The sequence below is a fragment of the Dipodomys merriami genome, unplaced genomic scaffold (genome assembly GCF_024711535.1).
Source record: "Dipodomys merriami isolate MVZ:Mamm:240054 unplaced genomic scaffold, mDipMer1.0.p SCAF_8, whole genome shotgun sequence".
NCBI lineage: Eukaryota > Metazoa > Chordata > Mammalia > Rodentia > Heteromyidae > Dipodomys > Dipodomys merriami.
In genome coordinates this window covers 29,190,001-29,208,826 of record NW_027206401.1, presented here as the reverse complement: position 1 = coordinate 29,208,826, position 18,826 = coordinate 29,190,001, and the positions used below count along the sequence as shown (strand labels likewise).

The following is an 18,826-nucleotide window of genomic DNA, read 5'->3' as shown; positions in this document are numbered from 1 at the left end:
CAGTGGTAGAGCGCTTGCCTTGCATGCATGAGGCCCTGGGTTTGATTCCTCAGCACCACATAAGCAAAAACAAAAACAATAAAAAAAAATCCTCACGTGTAGGTAAAGGATGGAAATCTTAGTGTGTATTCATTGTTGTTATGTCACTGCAAAGAATACCCAACACTTTTAAGTAAGTAGTCTCTACTACTTATTCACTTATTTTTGTTTGTTTGTTTTCTTGTGCCAATGCTGAGGTTTGAACTCAGTGTCTTGAGCTCTACTTTAGCTTTTTTTGCTCAAGGCCAGCACTCTATCACTTGAGCCACAACTCCACTTCTGGCTTTTTTGTGGTTCATTGGAGACTTTCCTGTCCTAGCTAGCTTTTAACCTCAATCTCACGGGATAGCACTCTCAACCAACACTAAGGTCGAATTCTGTCGTCAAGCAGATGGACATTTTGCATTCTGCTATTTTCCCCAATAACCAAATTCACTTCCGATTTGTTATATTGTACTTTATCATAAGTTTAAGAGCAGTGAATTCAAGTACTCTAATGCAACTGTTTGTATCATAACAGAAATAAGCAACAAAAACATTACTATTAATGTCTAACATTTTTAAGCCACTTAACATATCTTTGTAATATTGTTTAGAGCCTTAAGTGGGGTTTGTATCTATTGATAAATCCACTGTTCTGTTTATTTCACTAGTACTGTGGTGAGTCATCAAGTTATCTTGACATGAGGTATTTCATTCTCTGAGCATTTATTATTTTTTCACTCTTTTTTCAGAAGCACTTAAGATCATGGATTAAAAGAGTTTGAAGATGGTACTGCCATTTTATAGTTAAGCAAATGCTTCTCATATGAGATCTGAACTACCTTATATATGGGTTTTATTTGTATAACTTTTTATAAAGCCCATCTTTGGTTTTTTTTTGTTTGCTTTTGTTTTTGTTTTTGTTTTTTACTTTCAGCAGATAGGAAAAAAGATAAACAGAGCTGGGTACTGGTAGCACAAGCCTTTAATCCTGGATCATTGCTGTCCGAAGATAGCCTAAGCAGAAGATTCTGAGACTCCTTCAGAATAACCAACAAAAACCAGGACTGGAGGTGTGGCTAAAGTAGTAGAATGCAAGTCAAGCAATCAAGTTGAGCAACTGAGAGGCTTTGATATTGGGGGGAAATGAACTATCAGTAAGCAGCAATTAAAATTTATAGGTGATCATTAATCATTCAATACCTTCACTTAGCAAATAAAGCTTTTCATTATATTCCAAATATCATCAAATGCATACCATATCAAACACATACATTCCTGAATTGGGAGATTTATAGAGATAGCCTTGCCTCTGGTCAGATAGGTTTACTTTTACATTCATAACATTTTAGTCTTCTTCACTCTGCAATTCATATAATGTAATAAAGTTTTATCATCCCATTTCCCTAACAATGACCTAATATCTAGCCTCAGTCTTTCCTGTAGAGTATTAATGCAATACCAACTGCCTATCAAGGGATATGCAAGTTAAAGGGGGGGGAATAAAAATGTTGAGGTTGTGACTCCAGTCTGCTCATGTGAGGTCTATAGGCAGACATACCACCCACATCTACAGTTTTAGTCCATACCAATTAACATCTGGTATTTTATTTTATGTTTAAGTGGTTATTAGCTTAGTCTCTCTTTTTAATTGGTCTCTAGGAGTCCAGACCCAGCTTAGTTTTATTCACTGCTGATAACAAAGCACTATATCCTTATCTTGGGGTTCATTTCACTTAACATCATCTTGTCTGACCTTTTCTGCTTGTCCCGGACATATACTAGTTATTGCAAATAAGGTAAACCATGGGACCTATGTTTCTTTGGGCCTGGCTTACTTCACTTAATATAATTTTTTCCAATTTTTCCCATTTTTCTTTCTTGCTATTGTTTCTAACATATTTATAAGGTACCTCGTGATTTTTTTGTTGCTTTATATGTCCCTCCCTGTTTTCACTGTATTTGATGTTGGCATAATTTGGGGAGGGGAAGGGAAAAAGCAAATTGTTTAAATAGGGATACAGGTTGACTCATTGCAACAATGAGATGTACAAGACACTAGATTGAAAAAGGAACTTTACAATTTAGGCAGGGTGTAGTTGTGGAGATGGGAGGGAAAGGATGGTAGGGGGAAAACAAAAGAGCAGGCAACAATGTTTGATAAGAAATGTACTCATTACCTTGCTCACGTAATTGTAACCCCTCTGTACAGTATTTTCACAATAAAAACATTTATTAAAATATAAATTAAAAAAGCACTATATCCTGTAGAGAATATGCTTTCAAAATGCATTTGGTAAAGGAACTAATATATCACCAAAGCACACATAATAGGTACCGAAACAAATATAGGTTAAAGTGCCAAGAGCCTCAAAGGAGAGGGAAAGGAAAGCTTGAGAAAGCTTGAAGAGCAAACACTTTAAGCCTTGAGAAGTTGTTTATCAAGACAGAAAAGGTGGGCCCCAGAAATAGCTTCAAACTGGTTTTAAAATCTCAGCTTGTCACGCACCATCTCTGTAACCCAAGTACAGTTTGTAATCAAGGGGTAGTAATAGTACCGTGTGGTAAGAGTGTAGAAAGAACAAATGAAATCACACGTATAAAATGCTCAGAACTGTGATTGACAGATATACTACCTGATTTGATTATCCTTACTAGGCTAGGAAGACAGAAGGAACAACCCTAGGTATTGAGAAAGAGGTGAGGAAACAAAATAGAGTAGAGATGGAATCAAAGATTAGATGAGAGATGCATGCTGAAGTAAATGGACGGGTATGGAGGAGAAGAAGCAAGTGTGGAGGGTAGAAAGCTACATGTGTTTTTTGTGGGACTGGCATTTGAACTCAGAACCTCCTACAATGCCTTTTTAACTTGGTTGTTTCTAGATCAGTTATCAAACTTTTCTCCACAGCAGCCTTAGGAACACTACCCTACTGCCATTTCCTGAGCACCTAGAACTACAGGTGTGAAAATCTGTACCCAACTTGTTGTTTGTTTGGCTTTGTTTGGTTTGCTTGTTTTTTTCTGTTGTTTGGGTCTTGTGTATGGCTAGGGTTTGAATTCAGGACCTCACATATGTAAGCAAGTACTCTACCATTTGAACCATACCTCTAACCCTCTGCTTGGTGGTTGTTTTGTTTTTGTGCTGGACCTGGGGATTGAACTCAGAGCCTGTGTTCTGTCCCTGAACATTTTTTCCTCAAAGCTAATGCTCTACCACTTGAACCACAGTTCTACTTCCAGGGATTTTTTTGAGGGTTTGCTTTTTGGAAATAAAAATGTCGTGGACTTTACTGCTGGGGTTGACTTGGAACCGTGATCCTTACATCTCAGCTTCCAGAGTAGCTGGAGATGTGAACCACTAGTGTCGGTCTTCCACTTGTTTTTTGAAATGAAGTTCTGCTATTTTTTGTTGGTTAGCATGAAACCATGATTCTCTTATCTGTGTACTCTGAGACCCAAGGATTTGAAATTTGTTGATAGTGTAAGTTTGGAGATCCTTTAGGACATCAGAGTGATGTCCAGAAAACATGTTTTAGGGGGTGATCTGATACAAGTCTTTAGTATTGCAGATGGGGGGGGTCAGGATTTATTATTGAAGAGATAAAAATGAAGAATTCGTTTGGGCAGGTAAAAGAAATACAGTTGCTTGTTGTTCTTCATTGGGTAAAAGGGAGAGAGGAGAAGCCTCCTGTGGATTTCAAGCAGCTATTAAACTTAGGGTTTTAACACAGTTCTCATGCTACGTATAGACTCAGAAGTGAACCTCCATGGGTGGGGGCAGTGCTTAAGTGGTAGAGCACTTACAAGGGCAAGAGTCTGGGTCCAATTCCCAGTTTCACATAAAAAAGAAAAGAAGAGAAAAAGAAATAAGCCTTCCTTTGATTCCTGTTTGGAAAGTTGAAGTTTATACATATCACCATAGGGAACATGTTCAAGTCAGTTCTCTGTAAGGTTTGCCTGAGGTAAAATTAATAATCCCTCCTCTTCCTGTCATACTTTACACAGTGGCGCTCTGATTCATCACAAGGTAGCAGAATTAAGGCCAGGAAAATGTCCTTAGACAAACTCTGTATGTTTTCACATGATAGCTTTGGGCATTCTCTTTTCTCCTTTATGAGCCGAAGCCCTCTGGATAGCAGTCACATTTTATAAAGCCTTACAAATATGTGATTTCCTTGTATGGTGAAGGAATTTTTGCAAGGGCTTTCAGAACACCATTCAGTCAATAGGTCATTTCTAATTGGTATATGTTAAAAATATGCTTAAGATTCCTTTGGGTAAAAATAAGTTGAGAATCTGCCCCCCTCAATGCAAACATGTTTACAGCTTTGCCATGAATGTATAATTGGCACGCCCCTTGGCTCCTGGCTATCCCCCACACCACCACACTAATTGAGAGGCAGACTGTGAATCAGTCCACAAGGTCAGTTTAGCTTATGACACACTCTGATTCCTCTTGGGATTCATACATCACTCGTGGCAGTAACTAATAGAAAATAAGTGTCGTTTCTCAAATGATTGTCACTGGCACAGTTATGAAGGAAATACAAGTGGATTGAAGAAACTGGTTACACAAAGAGTGGTCATATCTATTACCTATGATGCATGAGTGTTTCTCCCTTCATTTACAAATGAGGTGCTTTGCTTAAAAATTTTAGTTTGCTTTCTTGGCCCAGTAGCCAGCCGTAATAATTCTTAATATATTTTATTGATATTGTAAAGGTGATGAACAGAGTGGTCACAGTTACATAAGTCAGATGAGTGCATTTCTTTTTGAAACAAGTCATGTTTTAGAGCCAACAATTGGAATTCACCTGCATCTGACCCTTAATAAAGAGCTAAGGAAATATTTATAATAATCAAGACCTGACACTGCCATAAATTGATGTTCAGTAATTTTTTCCCACTCCATCTGGTTATTACTCCTTGGATTTTTTAGCACAAAAGGCAAGTTAAGACTCATTTCTCTCAGATGGCCAGCTGGAGAGGGAGTTCTCTTAGCCAAGTCTGGTCAGGCCAGTCATTATAAAGTGGTTGGAAGATACTCTGGAATAAGAAGAGTTAGGACTGTACATTTATTATCTACCATATTATATACTCTTTTTATATTTACCCCTTTTTTGTCTGTTGTGGGGCTTGAACTCAGGGCCTGGGCGCTGTCTGTTAGCCTCTTTATACTCAAGGCTAGTGCTCTACCACTTGAGTTACAGTGCCACTTTCAGTTGTTGAGTGATTAATTGGAGATAAGAGTTTCCTGGGCACTTTTCTGTCCTGGCTGGCATTGAACCGTGATCCTCATATCTCAGCCTCTTGAGTAGCTAGGATTACAGGTGTGAGCCACCAGTACCTGGCTTATGCCCTTTTATGTTTGTAGGAAAAATTAATGGAGCTGCCCAGACTTATGACTGCCAGTTAGCAGTTCAGACTCTGATTGGATACTACCATTATTAGAAACTTTCTACCTATAAAATAATTTCCTATTTTAAAAAAAAACTTTAGTTAGAAAAAAAAATGTTCTCCTCCCTCCCCCACCCCTCTCCCTCTCTCTCTCATACACACACTCACACTCTCTGTCATGTGTACATATGCACACTTTCACTTACTAGTCTCACTACACAGTGTAATTCAGTGGCCTTTCTCTATTTTATGTACATTTCTCTTGTGAGATGTTAACCTTATTATGTGTTGGGTTCAGAAGAGGGTGTCCTGTCGGAAACAGAATGATGCCACACTTTTCTGGCTTGGAGTTGGGGGCAACACAAATTGAGGCAGAATTACCCAGTACTTTTTTATACTTATTGGTGAGCAAGTGAGTCCTCAGACAGTTGGGAATTGCTTTCTGGATTTAGAGGGAGAGCCTGCAAAGCCCTTTAAAGTGTTTCCAGGTGGACTGGTAGGAAACAGCTCCAGTCCCAAGTTCTGACATGCAGCCCTAGAAGAACATTCCTCCCACTTGAACGTAAGAACCGCTCTTGAGGTGAATGAATTGCACAACAAATGATGTGTGACTGGTGTAGATCCAGCTCAGGAACCAACATGGAGAGAGATCTCTAAAACCTTAGTAAGTTTTTTTTTAATGAGTAAGTATCCTATCTTCATGTTGTTTGTCTCGCCACAAGTTATTCTTTGCCTGTTTTGTCTCCTTTTGGTCCCTAGCCTTTAGAAAAGTTTCCCTTGTCATTTGCAGCATGGTTTCAGCTACACTGAGAATTTAGAGCAAGGTTCACTTGGCCACATCTTGTATAGGGAGCAGTGTCTCATGGTGCATGTGTGTGAGTACACTAACATTCACATCTCAGGTAGGCTGTAAAATCTCAGAGAATGAGATCCAAGGCAAAAACTCAGGCCATGTTCTTCTGTGTGTAGACTCACCCTCCACAGCTACCAATCTGGCTTTAGAATTTGCTGTTACAGTGGCACAACCGTGCTTCTGTGAAGGTAGAATCTTTTTTAAAGAAACCTCTAATTTCTTGATCAGTTATTTTTTGGTTGGTTTCTTTAAGACATACCCTTTCCTGACAGCTACACTTTTTATGTTTTGTGTACAGAATCTCTGGACTGTGGTATGTTTGGGTAAACAAGGGAAGATCCAGAATATGGAATATTCCAATGAGGCTCGAAGTTGAGCTAGCTGAAGTGGTGTTTCTGTTTAAGTAACTTTAAAACACTGAGCTGTTTCTGTCTGTGTCCTCGGGACCCACTGTACATTGCTCAGGCTGGACCCTCTGCCTGATGTATGACACTGTAACTTTTCCCAGGAACCTTCTACTCTTTGCTCAAGCCCATCTTATCTCTCAACATTGATTTTCCCAGTCTTTGCTGAAGCATCGTTCCCATGGCACCAACTTGTCCAAACTTGTACCCTAGCAGTTATTACATGATTTTATTGCTTTTAGGACATAGTCTGCTTCTAATAGATTCCTTAAGGACAAGTTGTATTCATTTTGTGTGTCCCTAAAATCAATCCAGTCAGTGCCTGCCACTTGGGGAGGTGTCATAAATATTTCTTGAATGGGCAAATGAATTAGCATGGCTGTATTGTATTCATACTCAGAATCTTGCTCTTGCTAGGCTGCAGCTCTACCCGAGACATGTCTCCCTCAAACCTGATGTCCTGATATAGGAAATCCTTCTTTTGGAAAACGGAGTTAGCTTTTACCTTTGTAGTGCCACATTATGCATGGATGTTGTCTAATATCTTCATTTTAATTAGTAATGAATTTGTCATTTATTTAAAATGATGTGTATGTGTTGGTATGTATATATGTCTATATATACATACATATAAATAAATTCATTATCTCCAGACTCTTTAATTTGGATACTGTGTTTATTTTGTGCCCTTTACAAGTTTTGACAGGGAAAAAAACGTACCATTTGCTTAGGTGTAATAATTGACATACCTGTCATATAAGTGTTGGTACATTGTAGATATAGAAATAGCAATTAGATGCAAAAATCATAAGTGTATTAAAAAGTTCTTTGCCTTTTGTGCCCTAGGACAAGTTAATTAAGACTTATATATAACTCAAACAACTTTATTGTTGAAAGACTGGCAACCATGTCTCCTGTAGAAGAGTTTGTGCATAAATCATGACGCTCAGCAAAATGTCAAGAAGATGAAATATTTAGTAAACATCATCTGGTAATCTAGCAAGTGGTGATGCCATGTCGGCCACTGGTTGTAATTAGACATCTTAGTTTTTCTTTGAATTCACTTAATTTGTTTTACAAATATCTTACTGAATGTCTACCATATGCTGGAAGTTCTATGTTTCTTTATTCAGTAAATACAAAATGAATGAGATTCAGTCTTTGCCCTCAGTGGATCTGTTGATTGTTGTGGAGTTTGAACATCTTCATGCCTAACATAAATTGCATAATGGCACTAATGCTGCTTGGGTGGAGGTGGGGGTCTCAACTGAAGCAACGAACATTTAACCAGGGTAAGATTTCAGTGACTGTGTTCATTAGTGTTTCCAATTACAAGAAGCAGAGATGTGCTCTTTCCTGGTCCACTTTAGTTGGTGAGGTTTACTCTAGCCCCACAGGAAGTGGGAAGGTCAGGGGAGTAGTCTCAACAGCTTCTGAGGCTGACCTCAGAAGAATCAGACACTTCTGGTTACCTGAGAGCACAAGTCAGTGCCTGTTCCTTCTCCAGTGATCTTCACTGTTCACTTTACTCCTCTCTGTCTTCACCTCCATGGTATGACAGGATATGTGTATCTTCATTTCATGCCTCCAGAGAGAAAAGAATAGATCTGCCTTGCTAATCTCCATTTAACAATGACCATCCCTGCTGCACAAAGCTCATGTTAAGTACAGCTTGTCTGTAGTACCAAACCAGTGGTTACATATTATTTGGCGCCATTCCTGGTCCAAAATGTGTGACCAGGAGAATGGAGATACGTAGCAAAGAACAGTCCTTGTCCAGCGTTATCATGGAAATGAATCACCTAAGGGCCTGGAGAACAGCTAGACTCTTGACACAGTAAGTCAAGGGATTCCTATGTTCTTGGTTTCCAACCAGTTCCCAGGGGATGCTGATGGTGCTGGTTCTCCGACCGCATTTTGTGTGGCGAGGAGACAGCATGATGCTTTTGTGTTGAAATAATTACTCCATGTGGTAGACCTGGAGTGGGAAGTGTAATTTTTTTGAGTGGAATGACTGAATAAAAGAATGGAGGAAATACAGTATTTGTGTCTTGTTTGTGTTTATAGGAGGAACATGAAGATGGTTATGGTCATAATGGATAAAATGTTTTCACCCAAAAAGTCAGCATTGAAACAGTTCAGGTGTCATCTTTGAAAACCTAAGTTGTGAGGCTAGCTGGGTTTTTTAAAAAATTATTTTAATTAGGGCTGGGAAGGTGGCTCAGTGGTAGAACGCTTGCCTTGCATGCATGAGGCCCTGGGTTTGATTTCTCAGCACCACATAAGCAAAAAGTAAAAAGCCGGAAATGGCGCTGTGGCTCAAGTGGTAGAGCGCTAGCCTTGAGCTGAAGAGCTGAGGGACATCGCCCAGGCCCAGAGTTCAGGCCCCATGACCAGACCCAAAACAAAAAATTATTTTAATTAGATGATAATAAGCAACTAAAGTTTGAATGTTAATAACTCATATTTACTTGAGAGCTTTCTCCATAACTGTTGTTACAGTTTATCTCTAAGTCTCTGATAGTGGTGAATATTTGTGGCAGGATAGATGGTAGGACTTTTTTATTACGGAAAAAAAAATGGAGCCCAAGTCCCTGGTTTGGATACCCAGTAGGATTCCTTTGTTCTAGTGCCTTTGGAGAGTCACACATTCAGAAAAGACTGTGGGGAATGATTCAAGTGGTAAAGTGCTTGTCTAGTATGTAAAAGGATGTGGGTTGGGTCCCCAGTAATGAAAGGGGAAAAGGCATTATCCTTTACTACATTTCTAAATGTCCCTGAGTAGAGATCCACAGATGTGACAATTCAGCATCTAGTAAAGAGATCCTTGAGCCAATGATGTCTGACTGGACCCCGTTTCAAAGCATCTTTATATCCATTCTTCTCTCCAGACTGATGGAAAACTTAAGAGGCTTTTTATTTAACGATTTTAGAATCTACTGATGCAGAAAATTCAGAGGAAAGAGAGCTGAATTAAATATTCAGGTGTTCTGACATAATGACAGATGCATAGAAAAAGCCCCATCTTTCTGAATTCTTCACCATTTTTATAGATTACATCCATAAGGAAGGCCCCATGTAATTTTGGTAGTGATTCTTCATTGTTTAGTGACCCAAGAAAATGAATTATTAACACTGTTTTATTTTTCTGAAACTTAACCACTTCAACCTATTCTTCTGTTTAAAAAGTCATGTATTTTAGGATGGACCTAGAACCAATCATGCTGAGGTAAGCCAAGCTCAGAAAGAAACATTTTCTCCTATTCGGAAACTAGATCAAAAATACAATTGAACATTATAACATATCCAGAACTCTAGGCATTCACACACAAAGAGACTAAAAGAGGATAACCTTAGGGGAGGTGTAACTTCCCTGAACATTTTAAATACTATTTATTGAAACAAATTCCAGGAAATGGAGGCATGGGTGTTTTTGTTATTGGTGATCGTAGTAGTGATGGTGTTTGATTTTGCTTTTGGGATTTTTTGAGTAGTGGTGGTGTTTGATTTTGCTTATGGGGGGCAAAAGAGAGGCACCGAAAGTGAGGGAAGAAGGGTGAATTAATGCATTCATGTTGTTCATGTGTGGAAAATAAACTATGTGACTTGTGGGCAGGAATGGGAGGGAGGAACTGGGGCAAAGCAAACAAAGGGGTGACATCAAAAAAGAAAAAAGAAAGAAAGAAAGAAATGTCCTCATTACCTGACTTATGAAATGGTAAACCCTTTGTACAAAACTGTAATAATAACTGAAAGGATCCATCACATCCATCCCAGGGGACTACACAGAGACAGGCAGACACAGGAGAAAGATGATTACAAGGTTTATTAGAGGAGCCATATTTCCCCTGGAGAGGGAGCACATGGCACCCTCCACTATCTAGGTAGCAGCAAGGTCTGGGGGTCGCAAGTGAGGTGGATGGGAGCTCAGGTGGGTCTGTGCAGAGAGAGGGAGGGGCCAGCTGTATGGGAGGAACTCCAGGGATGGGAGGAGCTCAGGTCTGGATGGAGCTGAGGACCAAAGGTGGGCATAATGCTTACAATAACTATAACGTTACACTTTTAAGCAGTGACTTAGCATTAGTGATTTTTAAAAAGGCAAAAGCATATATTTAAGAGACTGAATAGTAAAATCTTTTTAAATGTATATACTAAGGAGTCTTCCAACTTATGTGAGTAAAATATTTTACTTTTGGTGAGAAATGTTCGAAAGTCTGCCTCCCTGGCTAGTTTAATAACCACACTGCTTTCTTTTATTTCTACATTTTAGGTTGTCAGTGGTCACAGAAGGAATGCTGTTGCATATGAACAAATGTTTTGGCATCATGAAAAGTATGCTGTCCTTGTAGCCTGACAAACATACTTAAATTCCCTCTTAATAGATACTTGCTTTGTTACCTTGGGAAATCCATTTACTGTCTGTGAGCCTTGGTTTTCTTGTGTATAAATGTTAACCTGTGATGGTCTTAGGCACTTAGTAGCTTTTTTTTTTGAGGATAAAATAAACAAATTATAACACCATCTAAGAGAATTAGTGTGAAGAATTTTTAAATTTATAAAATGCTGTTTTTAAAAATAAAGCTTAGAGTAAAAGCAGTTTGGCTTTATATTTTCCTAGGAAGAATATGATCTGTTCTTGAGATAAATAGAAACCATAGCATTTTTAGTTACAGGCAGGAGAGCAGTAGTTGTAACTGCCACTCAGTTAATATATGAAAGAGAAGTTCATCTTAAAAAAAAGGTATCCAATAAAGTAAGTGGTGATATTATGTTCAGTTCATCAAAACATAATCCAGCTATTCTTTAAAATGTCAGTAAATCCACCTGTGGTACAAACACGTAATATTCAGGAGCACAAAGAAGAATTGTCCATTAAAAATGTCATTCATAGTGAGACATTGTATTAGCTCATTTTAATCAAATAGGGCTAAGAAAGGCTAATTATTCTCATGATTTTGGAGTGAAGACTAGAAATAGACCTTGAGAGTGGAATGTCCCTCTGTCATTCAAAATAAAGGAGAGCAGATATAAACTACATTCTATATCAAGTGGCAGACAGACATTTGAGTGATGCATATAAGAAGGCCTTTCTGATAGTTTCCTCAGTGCATGCCATGGGATCACCATATTGATACATTTCTAATAATTGGACCTACCACGCTTTTTTTTATTACTAGCCTTCCTTTGGTCACACACCAGGTTATCCATTATTTCAGCTGGTGCTTCACAATGTGTGCTAATGCAGCGATGCATCATTGCTTGTGTGTTTTTTATTTGATGAGACACCAGTGAGGCTTTGCTTTCATAAATGAAGAAACCTTGGTTAAAGAAGAGCTATAAGATGTCTGGGAAGTTGGATCAATGGAAGGGGGAGCTCAAAAGCTGCCAGAGGGTATGGATTTGGGGCCTTGAAAACTTTCTGGTTTTCCTATGCACTCCAGTCTGGAAGATTTTGTTAAATCTAAATTGACTTCTAGAAGGCACAAGTTTTTCATTGTTGCCAAAGAAATTCCTTCCTCCTTTAATGACAGAATTTTCTTATCTTGTTGTGGTTTGGGACTTGGGCAGGAGGGATTTTTAAATCTCAACCTTTCAACTTATCAGGAAACATCCCCATCAAGCCTCCTTACCCAACTCTTTCACAATCTTCTAATAGCTTCCAGGACCTCATGCCATTTTTTTCTTCTGCAGATCCAGTGCCCCACTTGCCAATTTGTATGGTGTTTTAAGTGCCATTCTCCTTGGCATGAAGGTGTTAACTGCAAGGAGTACAAAAAAGGAGACAAACTGTTGCGTCACTGGGCCAGTGAAATTGAACATGGGCAGAGGAATGCCCAGAAGTGTCCAAAGTGCAAGGTGAGGTAACCATGAGGGGAAAGGAATGAACTGTGAACATTTGAATGGAATTGAACAGTATTCACCATACCAAAGCGAATTACACTCTGAATCGTCCTCAAGCGGGTGGGGAGAAAAAGATTTGCTGTTTCATTTTAGAAGTGTAATTAGATTCCTAAAGAAGAATGCTGATGTATAAACAATGTGTATCTCTATTATCTGCATTGTCTTTTAAGCTTTAAGAAGGATAGACTACATCAAAATCCTCTTTTTTCCATGTTATCTTTTTCAACATGTCAATTTATTTTTTTAGCTATTTTATTTATTTTTAAATGTTTTAAGAATTATCTTTAAGGAATTGTACATGGTGGGAGGGGTGGGTGAGAATGTTCTGGATCACATTGGCCAATATATATTGTATTCGTAAACTGTGTTGTTAAACTCCTTTATCCATTTTAAAAATGAAGATAGGAATGGAACCATAACTCAAGTGGTAGAGCACCAGTGTTGATTGAAAAAGCAAGGGGAGAGCCTGAGGCTTGAACTGAGTTCAAGCTCCAGTACTGGAACAAAATAAGAATGAAGGTATTTGAATAGGAAAAGATAGTACTACAATGATATGTAAGCCCAGCACTTGGGAGATTAGGACAAAAGCATCCTGAGTTCCAGGACAACTTTGGCTACCTAACCAGATCGTATGCAAAATATAAAGAGATAAATGGTATAACAGTATTATTTTTCCCTTGCAGGGCACACTGAGATCCCTGTTCTTTTATGCAGGCTCTGCATCTTTACTGTGTTTTGCTTTCCTTGTCTTTCTCCCATTCCTTATCATTCTAATTACCTTGAATTGATCGTTTTGCTTTTTATAAATTTGTTGAGGTAGTTTTTTTTAAAAAAAAATTAATCTCACTTTTCGTTTTTCTTTTGATAACCATGCAAGTAATCAAGTTGGCAGGCTTTTGAGCTACAGCCAGGATGCTGGAAGGCAGCCATGCAAATGGCCAAGGGAGGTTCTCCTTTAGAAAGATCAGCAAGTAACTAGATCCAAAATATGTTAGAGTTGATTCTACAAAGTGAGGATCTGTTTGATTCAGAAAAAAAAATGATATATGTGTGTATATGTGCTGCCATATGTGGTTTTTTCCTTTTGTTATGTGTGCTTTTAGAAATCACCTCTAACTTGGTTTTCCTTTAATTTTTCAATAGTTCTGCAATTACTTTCTGGAGATTTTACACCATATTAATGAAATTTGAATTAGTAGGAAGTATTAACTGCTTTTCTGGCTTATTTTCTCCACATAATTTTCCTATCAATATGATAGATTTCTTTCACTTATATTACATATATAGTTTTTAATGTAGGACTTTATAGACACATACAACACCTACACATACATCACAAAAATCTTTATATATATATATATATATATATATATATATATATATAGTTAAATGTACTGAATATAACTTTCATTAAGTATTTTGCTTCTAAGCTTAAGAAATCATTAACCATTCTTCTGAAGTTTGACATAAAAGGCTTGTTTTCTTCCAATATCGTAACTTTAATTACTATTTTAATTACTATTCTATCATAAACCCAGCCATAATTTTTTGTGTTTATCATGCAGATGGGTACATAAACTAATGCTTTTCCATAGAAAAATCTTTTTCTTTTTTTGCTTTTTTCTTTTTTTGCCAGTCCTGGGGCTTGAACTAGGGGCCTTGGCACTGTCCCCAAGCCTTTTTTTTTTTTTTTGTCAGTCACGGAGCTTGAACTCTTGTCCCTCAGCTCTTCAGCTCAAGGTGAGCGCTCTACCACTTGAGCTACAGTGCCACTTCTGGTTTTCTAGTGGTTTATTGGAGATAGGAATCTCACGGACTTTCCTGCCTTTCCGGCTGGCTTTGAACCAAGATCCTCAGATCTCAGCCTCCTGAGTAGCCAGGATTACAGATGTGAGCCACTGGCGCCCGGACCCCAAGCCTTTTTGTGCTCAAGTCTAGCACTCTACCACTTGAGCCACAGTACAACTTCTGGCTTTTTATGAGTAGTTTATTGGAGATAAGAGTCCACTGACTTTTCTACCAGGGCTGGCTTCGAGCTGTGATCCGCAGATCTCAGCCTCCTGAGTAGCTAAGATTACAGACATGAGCCACTAGCACTCGGCTTCCCTGGAAAATCCAATTAATGTAGTGGTGTTAGTTAAACAATTCTACCCCTACAAAATGATAACTAACTAAATACTACATTACAATCCACAGTAGGCTGGTTTCTGAACTCTGATCTTGCTGCCTCATTGTCAAGAAAATTCTGTACTTTGGTGGTAAAGTGATTATATGCCTTTGTAAAATTTAGTCATCTAAGCAAGGTTTGATAATTTAGTGATTCATTATTTAAATAAACATTTAAATAAGGTATCTTTTTTCTCTTAAAAATATTACTTCTTTCCTAATGAGATTTTACATTTCTGCAAGTAGAAAGATCAGTTTAATATATGGCAAGCTATTAGGAAGAAATTTGGCTTGTAATAATAATTTGAAATTATTCTTTATAAGTGAATTTTGGCATATCGTAACTATTAGAATGTTTTTCCTCATTTATGATCAGTGTAATTATTCATAAGTCTGATTTTTCATAATGAGGTGAACATACATAAAACATTTTGGAAAGTGATTTATTTGTAAAACATTTTGTATGAAAATTAATTTGTTATTATCTTTAAATAGTTGTACAAAGGAATTTAAGTTCAACATGTCAGTTTGTGTGTATGATACATTTTGATCAGTGTTACCCTTTCATCAACAAGAACAACTCTGCTTAGCCAGCCCTGAGTTCAAGTCCCATGACTGACCAAAAGAAAGAAAAAAGAAATCTCTGTTTTTCAAAGTATCTGTCAAGGAGATATTGCTATGTGCTAACATTTTAAATGTGGGTGAGGAGTCCATGTGTAGTTGTTACATTATTATCTATAATTCTTTAAATGTTTGAAATAGTTCATGATTGAAAATAAAATCTAGCAAGGAAATGAAGAAGATAATATCATAGCAGCTGAGTTTGCAGAACACAATTTAGTCTGCTGCTACATCCTTGGAGGATTTGGATATGAGAAGGTAAAAGAGACTGAACTTACTGAAGGAAAGTTACCTGTGATAGTGTGCAGAATGATCATTTTTCTTTTAATTTTTCAGAGGAACTTTTCTAACACCATCTCTCTATATTAACTTCTTAATGTTAGATCAGGGAAATATTTTATATACATTTATGTTATATGATCTAAATGTAGTTACAGATGACTGGACTACATATGGATGAATATATAAATAATAAGCAATCTCATAAGAATAAATGATCTCAGTTTACATAATAAAGCTATTGAAGACATTTTACAAGACTGGGTAAAGACAGAGTATTAGGAAATTATATACTTTCTTATATTCCCCATAAGCAGTGTTATTCATAAGTTAATAAGTAATTAAGAGTTTATTATATACCAGGGCAAAAATAGTCCTTATTTGTCAGTGACAGAACAATGTTTTTTTATTCATTTGTTTGGTGTTGGTCCCGGGGTTTGAACTCAGGGCCTGAGCTCTTTTTGTTTAAGGCTAGTACTCTACCTCTTGAGCAAGAGCTCCACATTAGGTAAGTCTAAAGCCAGACTTTTCTGCTTGGGCAGGCATCAAACTTCAATCCTCAGATCTCAGCTTCCTAAGTAGTAGCTAGGATTGTAAGTGTGATCCAAAAGAAGTGTTATAATGTATTAGGTCTGGATTTATAGTCAGTGGTATCTATTTGCCTAGCACACAGGATGTATGAGTAGCCAGGTATTGGAATAAATCAACCACATCCAAAAAATAATGGAGGGAGGAAGAGGGAGATGGAGGAGGAAAAGAAAGGGAGAGGAAAAAAAGGTTTTTTGAAATCTAGTATGCCATTTTTATTTTATTTGTACAAATGACTTCATACAATGCTCTGTCTTTGGTAATGTTAGCACAATAATAATAGCATATGCTGCTGACTTTACTGCATGTCAGCCTCCATGAGGATGGTCTCACGGATACTAATGTGTGATTCTCAGATTCTGACTTCTGTGTGCCACCTAGATCTTAACTGTCTTCTTTTTTCCTTTTGTCCGTCTTGGGGCTTGAACTCTGGGCCTGGGCACTGTCCCTCAGCTCTTCAGCTCAAGGCCAGCATTCTACCACTTGAACCACAGCATTACTTCTGGTTTTCTGGTGGTTTATTGAAGATAAGAGTCTTACAGACATTTGTGCCCAGGCTGGCTTTGAAGCAGGATCCTCAGATCTCAGCTTCCTGATTACAGGCATAAGCTACAGGAGCCCGGCTTTAACTGTTGTTTGATGAAATGTTGAGGTATCATACAGATTTAATACTGAGAGCTCATGGTAAAGTCTCTGTTGTAGACACTGAGGCCTTCTGAACAGGATGATAGCCAGTGATCCATGGAAACAGGATTATGAGTATAAATCTAAAAGTCGGTTGCCATGACAATACTGAGGAGGTTAGTTTTGCTGAAGGATCTGAAGCTCTTCTAAATAATTCATGACCTTGTCATCTTCACTTCAAGTTTTAAAAGTTCCTTGCTAACTGAACATAGGTCAAAAATAATGGATGAGATCTTATCTGGAAAATAAATAAAAGCTGAAAGGGCTGGGGTGTGGATCAAGTGGTGTAACATCTGCCTAATAAGCACAAGTCCCTGAGTTCAAACTTCAGTATCACAGAGCAAGTGGGTGGAGGGAGGGAGCAGGGAAGGAGAGAGGAGGGGAGGGGAGAAAGGAAGAATTGCTTTTTCCTTCTGCAGTAAATCCAATTTAGACTTTAAACCTTCCTCAGTCTGGAATGTTCTTTCCCCCAAATATCTGCATGATCAGCTTTCTTATTTCCTACATGCCTCTGAGTAACATTCATCTTCTCAATAAGACTTTCCTTTACCAACTTACATAAACTTCTAAAGCACCCTCCCCCTCCTCAGGAGACTCAATGCAGATAAAGCACAAACTATAATACCTATCCCCACCTCTCCATAATGCTTATCACTGCTTAAAATAAGGGATATATTTTCCAACCACAAAAGCAAGGATTTTGCCCCATTTTATTTCTTAAGTACCCCGAGTAAATAGAGCAGGTTCTGGATATTGAATATTGGGTAATGGTTGAATTATTTCATTTTTAGGTGTGTGTGTGTGTGTGTGTGTGTGTGTGTGTGTGTGTGTGTGTGTGTGTGTGTGTGTGCTTTTAGGACTCAGTGTGCTTCATAAGATGGGACCCAGATATCTCTTGAAAAACTCAGGGAGAGCTAGAGTGTTGAAGACTTTTGTGGCATAATGAAAGGTTTCCAAGAGAAGGAGTGTGACAATTAAAAAGGAAAAGGCATCCAGCCAGGAAGTGTTCAGGGTGTGTTTGAGAACCACAAGCATTTTGTGGTGCCTTCAGTGTTCCCAAAAGTGATGAAAATGTGATGCCGGCAAAGTAAAGAAGAATCTGGATGTTGCATGCCATAGTAAGAAACCTGAGGGGCATTAAAAGCTGTAAGTGGGAGAATGGTGGTATCAGATTAATAGTTTATGTTACTTGCTGTTGACTTCAAGCAGGTAGTGATATGTAACAAAAAATGATGATCACATAGGCTGGACTATTGGAAAAGAGCAGGGTTAGATAAATATCTTGGAGCAAAAGAATGGTGATATCATGAACTGATGACTTGTTTAATTTTGTCACTGTAAATAAAAAGGACTGGAGAAGGATAGTGCCTGAGTTTTGATTATTTGGCTTTGGAATGGCTGTCAAGTATACGGGTATATATGACTAGTGAATAATTGTTGAATCGATATGAAGTTTAGGGCCCACATCCCCAGAGGAGATGTGAAGATCACCCAAAGAATGAGTGCTAAGTAGTAGGGCACAGAGAATCAGCAAAGGGAATGAAGAATAGGACTCTAAGCTCAGAGGAAAAAGGCACTGAAGCAAGTGTTTGCCAAAGGTGAGGAAGTCAGTAGTGACCCATTGATTAACTGACACAAAGGAGGCAATAAGATACAAACAAAAATAGGTTCCATCCATTTGGCAATTGGGAGATGGGTCGTGGGTAATATTCATTTGTATTTTGTATGTATTTATTAAGACCCTGCTGTGTCAGGACGTTGTGCACGGTCCTTTAGAGAAAGCAATTTTTTAAAAATAGTTCTTTATGAATTGGATTCTCTCTGGAAGAACAAAGAGGAATGCAGATAATAAAAGGCTTCAAAATTGTAACATGAGAAATCCTATTAATCCTATGAATTAATTAAATTC

The 18,826-nt window shown here is 38.0% G+C and overlaps 1 protein-coding gene across 1 annotated transcript in view; it reads left to right on the top strand.

The window, feature by feature from the left end:
• The window catches only part of Rnf217 (ring finger protein 217), a 120,793-nt gene that overhangs the window by 87,789 nt on the left and 14,178 nt on the right, over positions 1 to 18,826 (top strand). The window contains exon 3 of the mRNA XM_070010619.1: positions 12,370 to 12,534. Within this exon, the coding sequence (XP_069866720.1) occupies positions 12,370 to 12,534 (165 nt within the window). The remainder of the gene's footprint in view (positions 1 to 12,369; positions 12,535 to 18,826) is intronic.